Source organism: Lottia gigantea (assembly GCF_000327385.1).
Source record: "Lottia gigantea unplaced genomic scaffold LOTGIsca_41, whole genome shotgun sequence".
NCBI classification, from domain to species: Eukaryota; Metazoa; Mollusca; class Gastropoda; family Lottiidae; genus Lottia; species Lottia gigantea.
Window position 1 is genome coordinate 10262 of NW_008709421.1, and position 5321 is coordinate 15582.

At 35.2% G+C, this 5321-nt stretch overlaps 3 protein-coding genes across 3 annotated transcripts; 2 read left to right on the top strand and 1 right to left on the bottom strand.

Annotated features, from left to right (window-relative positions):
• Nucleotides 1-431: 431 nt before the first annotated feature.
• LOTGIDRAFT_163640 (hypothetical protein) lies at nt 432-2347 on the bottom strand (the record flags this gene model as incomplete). Its single annotated transcript, XM_009060167.1, has 3 exons — nt 432-664; nt 1916-2086; nt 2305-2347. The coding sequence occupies 3 exons, from the start codon at nt 2345-2347 to the stop codon at nt 432-434; spliced, it is 447 nt and encodes a 148-aa protein (XP_009058415.1).
• A 1647-nt stretch (nt 2348-3994) lies between these two features.
• LOTGIDRAFT_163641 (hypothetical protein) lies at nt 3995-4732 on the top strand (the record flags this gene model as incomplete). Its single annotated transcript, XM_009060168.1, has 1 exon — nt 3995-4732. One exon carries the CDS (start codon nt 3995-3997, stop codon nt 4730-4732), a length of 738 nt encoding a protein of 245 aa, XP_009058416.1.
• A 193-nt stretch (nt 4733-4925) lies between these two features.
• Nucleotides 4926-5234, top strand: LOTGIDRAFT_163642 (hypothetical protein; the record flags this gene model as incomplete). The annotated part of the gene is made up of 1 exon (XM_009060169.1): nt 4926-5234. One exon carries the CDS (start codon nt 4926-4928, stop codon nt 5232-5234), a length of 309 nt encoding a protein of 102 aa, XP_009058417.1.
• Nucleotides 5235-5321: the final 87 nt, after the last annotated feature.

The following is a 5321-nucleotide window of genomic DNA, read 5'->3' on the forward strand; positions in this document are numbered from 1 at the left end:
ATGTGGGCGTATAAAAATCGACATTTATAAAAAAGGAAATAGTGTTTCCTCCTTCCTTTTTTGTAAGTTTGTCTAGGAGTAAGTTAGAATAGCCTCTACAGACCCAGAACATTTAACTTTGTTGTTTTCATTGAAATTTTGACTGAGTGGTAATTAGAGGCCAATTAAGACAATCCCAGCTTCGTTTTTGTTTTTTATCATCTGGAACCCTTATATGGGATCCCACATATGTGGACATTGGGTCTTCGTTAGTACATTTTACCAATTATTGCACGAATAGTTAATGTAAAGATTGAAGTCAAATCTATTCAGTATTGGTACTATAATTCATTTTATTTTATATTTATAATTCATTTTATGTTGTAACTACATAATCACAATTTTTTAACATAATATTTCATAAAATTAAAAATTAAAATATATATTATCTGTTAACGTATAATAAAAAAACATGCAACAACTTTGGCACTTAAATAACAAGTTATTCTCGGTTTGGTTTTGAATGAGGTTAACACTTGTGGGATACTGTCATGTATGAAACATTCGAAAGCAATTGCGATCGCTTTGGACACAGAGAAAAAGGTTACACCTAACACACCGAACACGAGTTTTGCTTGTGCATCCAGGATAACGGAATCTTCACGAGATGCAGCCAGTAGTTGTTCTGCAAGACAAAGTTTGAATTCCAAAAATTCAAGTTTGTGTTTTCCTAAGAGACTGTTCTTCAGTTTATCATTTCGATATGCTATCCAACAATTAATCATCACAACAGCAATGAAATGAAAAATTGTTCTGATCGTCCACTTACGTGATTTCGCTGCTAATCGATAAAACGAAATCATCCTATCATGAAGATCGACCCCGCCCATTTTATCATTGTAAGATTTTACGATAGCAGGTCGATTAACCGTGATATACTTTCCATCCTTTTTGGATGTCTTCTGGAATGGCGCCATAAGCAGAGGAAGCAAATAATACAGGTGTATTGTCAAACCAATTCACAATGACTCATCAGACCTGACATCCTGAATATGTGAGCCCCTAACACCTTTCACCTTATCTGGAATATGGGCGGATTTAGGTATGTATCTCTTCATAACTGTGCCAGTTGCTGATATACCTTTGTTAGACAGGGCATCTAACAACGCTGGTGAGGTGAAATACCTATCGAAATATAGCAAATTGCCGGGAACCAATGATTCAGACAATAGCAACACAACAAGACCACCGATTCCTAATTTTGTGACTTTGTCGTTTTCTGAGCCAGGAAGAGCATCTTTTCCCTGGGATATGTCAAAATCAAGGACAGTCCCCCCTGGTGATGCCAGAACAAAATTCTTCAAACCAGTAGGATTAGGCTTACCCCTGACATATTGACGAACTATGGACCGGCCGGTAAATGGTATCATTTGCTCGTATATACAAACATGTTGCGGTCTGGGAATCTTCAGGCAAACTGACCGTATGTGCTCGAGGAATGGTCGTACTTTCCATAATTTGTCAGCCCGTTTTGAACTGTCGTCAACATCGCTATCTTTCACGACCTTGACACTATTTCGAATTTTGAAATATCGGTCTCGTGGCATAGCATTCACTATGGCTGGGACGGCAGTTCTCTGCCTCCAATACATACGGATTCTCGGCATCTTTAAAGCACCCATCAGAATACTGATACCGGTAAATTTTTTAAGTTCAAGCTGATAAGTGTTAAGTTCTTTGCCGGAATTTTGAACATACATAACATTCGTACAATGAGCCATATTTGCGAAAACATTTTCATCGATGCACTGTTCAAAATAATCAATTGGTGTCAAATTATCATTATGAACTTCGCCCTCTACATAAGGTGCCAAATTCGGTTTAAATTCATCTGTATGTGTCCATGGTTGTCGCAATATTTCTGTATTATTCACACCCTCATCATCGTCTGAGTTATTTATTCCACTATCTTCGTCTTCAGACTGATTATCGATAGTGTCAACTGGATCTTCGAGATAGTCTGGATCATTATCATCTGACAGCTCCAAATCAGAATCATTATCATCTAGTAAGGTCAAAATATCATCCAGGGCAAATCGTTTACACTCTACAATGAAAAAATGGGTCGGGTCATATGGTGCACTTTTATATGACGAAGACCTAATGTCCACATGTGGACATTTGGATAAATGATCTTGAATTTTTTTTCAATTTTGTTTATTTTGAAACACTTGTTATATACAGATTGTCTGGGTAATATTGCTATGAAAAAACACTAATTGGGTATAATTCATTTTGCTTTAATTGATCAGAATCAAAACTTACCTCGACTAGACTTGACCTTCTGAGAACATGTGGCTTTGGCCATCTTGTCAGGAGTCACATGACCACATGAAGGGGAGGTAACTCGCAATCCTTATGTTGCCTGATACAGTAAATCATATGAAATGATGTTTAAGAGGTAAATTAACGAATAAAATGATTCTCCGAGGAAAGACTACGCAATATTTGAAAAACTATGAATGTCCACATATGTGGACATAGGGTCTGTAGAGGGTATGGGAATAGCAGATGAAATTCATAAAGGATTTAGAAACTTAACTAATTAATGGGAGGTAACACTATTGTTTGTTTACTTCAAAGTAAAATACCAACCAGTTTATACACGGTTAGTTTTATTGATTTATTATTGATTTAATAATTACCTTCAACGCCCGGTAACAATCAGTCGTCTAAACTATTATTGATTGGATATACGTCACTAAGTAACAGATGGTTATATTAACATATAACATTCCGCCCATGTCACGTCAGCACAGACAGTCTAGACTCTCAACTGTTAGTACTGTCTCAATTTTTGTTACGCTGGAAGATTAAGAATTTAATCATACAACATCAAGGTATGTTCTTTGTTTGATTTAATCATAAGACTAGAGGGTGGAATTAAGATGATATGTTTTTTTCAAAATATCAATTTTATTCTATTTCAGACACAAGTTTAATAGATGTCAACATTTCATATCACGAAGAATATTTAAACCATCGCAGGCAGTGGGGGATACTACCAAACTTTGTGACAAATATCCGAGGATTCAAAATTGTTGATACAGATTTCGAAAATAGAACAAGTGCCGAAGAACAAGCGTTTTGGAAAAGGATAAAATATGTGACGTATATCTACCGATTCTACTAGGAGTGATCATGACACTTGACCCTTGAACTATGACTGGTAATAGTGTAAGAGGGGAGAAAACTCTGAAGAATATCTACCGATTCTACTAGGAGTGGTCGTGACACTTGACCCTTGAACTATGACTGGTAATAGTGTAAGAGGGGTGAAAACTCTGAAGTATATCTAGTAGAAGTGTATATCAATGTAATTGTTTGTTTTAAATTTAAATTGGTTTCAAGTAATAGGCTAAAACCTATCTTTAAAAATGGCAGAAAAAAATTACAGATTAGATCCGATCTTTCATTTATATGATCCAATTCGTTATTCGTTTAATAAGAAAAAAAAAAGAGGATTACATTATCATATCACCAACCGTTGGCTCTAGGTCTCAACTAAATGATGGGGGTAGGGTCACTTTCGAGATTAATTCATTATCGAATTGGTTGCTTCTGTTTGATGCCTATTTCAGATGCGATTTCAAAATCAAAGACGGAACTCCCAATCAGAATCGTGTACCACAAACTAATACAACGTTAGAAAACAACTTCTTTCCATCTTTATTTACTGATATGGTTTTGGAAGCTGGTTCAAATCCTATAGAAACCATCAAACACCCTGGGGAATTTGACACAATGTTGAAAACAGTTCTATATCCCAAAAACTACGATTCAGTCTCAGGCTGGATACCCGATATTGGCAATGGAAATGTTTTAATAGAACCAGTACGAAATCTTGCAAATCATGCCGATTTAGCTAGGGTGAGAGTTGTTGCTCGAAACACAATAGAAAGAGTAGCACGAGCAGCTAATCATAGATTCGAAAAACGAGTAGTTCAGTACAATAATGTGGTTGAGATTCGAAAAACGAGTACTTCAGTATAATAATGTTGTTGAGAATGATAGGTGGGGTAATTACGTAAACTGGAAATTATATCCTTTATTCGGTCTGTTGGAACACAGAAAGATTTCCATAGGGTTACCATATAAAATTCATCTACAAAGAGAAATCAACGATGATAAGATATTCTTTGGAGAGAATGCTTCAAATGCAAAATTAGAAATAACGAATCTCCAACTTTACATACCCGTAATAACACCATCAATTGAAGTAGAAACGAGAATATTCAACTCATTAACTAAAGATATTGAAACAGTTTTTCTTCGTCGCAATACAATAGGCAGCATAACTTTAACTGGAGAATCCAATACATGGCCAATCACTAATACCCCTAAACCAGCAAGATATTTAATGGTTGGTTTCAAGAACTTACCAGATTCTCAAACGAATAACAATAATGTCTTCAAAGTGGCAATGAACCAAAATCAAGATCCTTTAATCCGTAAAGTTCAAGTAAGATTAAACAACGATAATTATCCCAACCAACGTTTAACAATTAATCCATCCACGAAGGATTATAATGAATTGTATAGAAACTATAAAAATATGTGTGAATTATTTGGAAATTCACCTCAGTTTGAATATGTAGATTTTGCATTTAATCATCCAATCTTCTGTTTTGATCTATCAGCTCATCAAGAAGATCTGTTAAAAAAAAGGAGTAAACATAAATATTCATATTGAAAAAACACGAGGATATGTAACCGGGTATTGTTTATTATTGGAAGAAGCAAAACATTTAATTAAAATATCCGACAGACGGATGATTCGTATAGAATAATCAATTAAATTACCCTCTTAAAGATGAAACCAGAAATTTTAGTAAAAACAATAATAGATGCTATCGATACGGAATCACCAACTACAACAACCTACAATGGTAGAAGGATTAAAATATCTAAAAAAAATTATCGATAGATATAACCATTGTAAAGTTAGAGATGTTATAGATTTGGAAAGAATTGACAAGAGTGCAAAGGAAGGTGGATTTTTACCTTTCCTACCTTTGATATTTGCTGGTCTGGCCGCGGTTGGTGCAGCAACTGGTTGGATATCTGCCGCAGTCAAAGCAGCCAACGCCAATAAAGCAGCTGAGGCTGAAAAAAGTGAAAAACGTAGACATAATATGGAAATGGAAAAAAATAGCTCAAGGTTCGGGAGTAGCAGATATAGTAGGGACAGTTAAAGAATTTGGAAATCGATTTAGTGAAGAAACCTAAAAAACTGTTAAAGAGGGATTGAGCAATCTAATAGATAAAATCGACACAGGAGA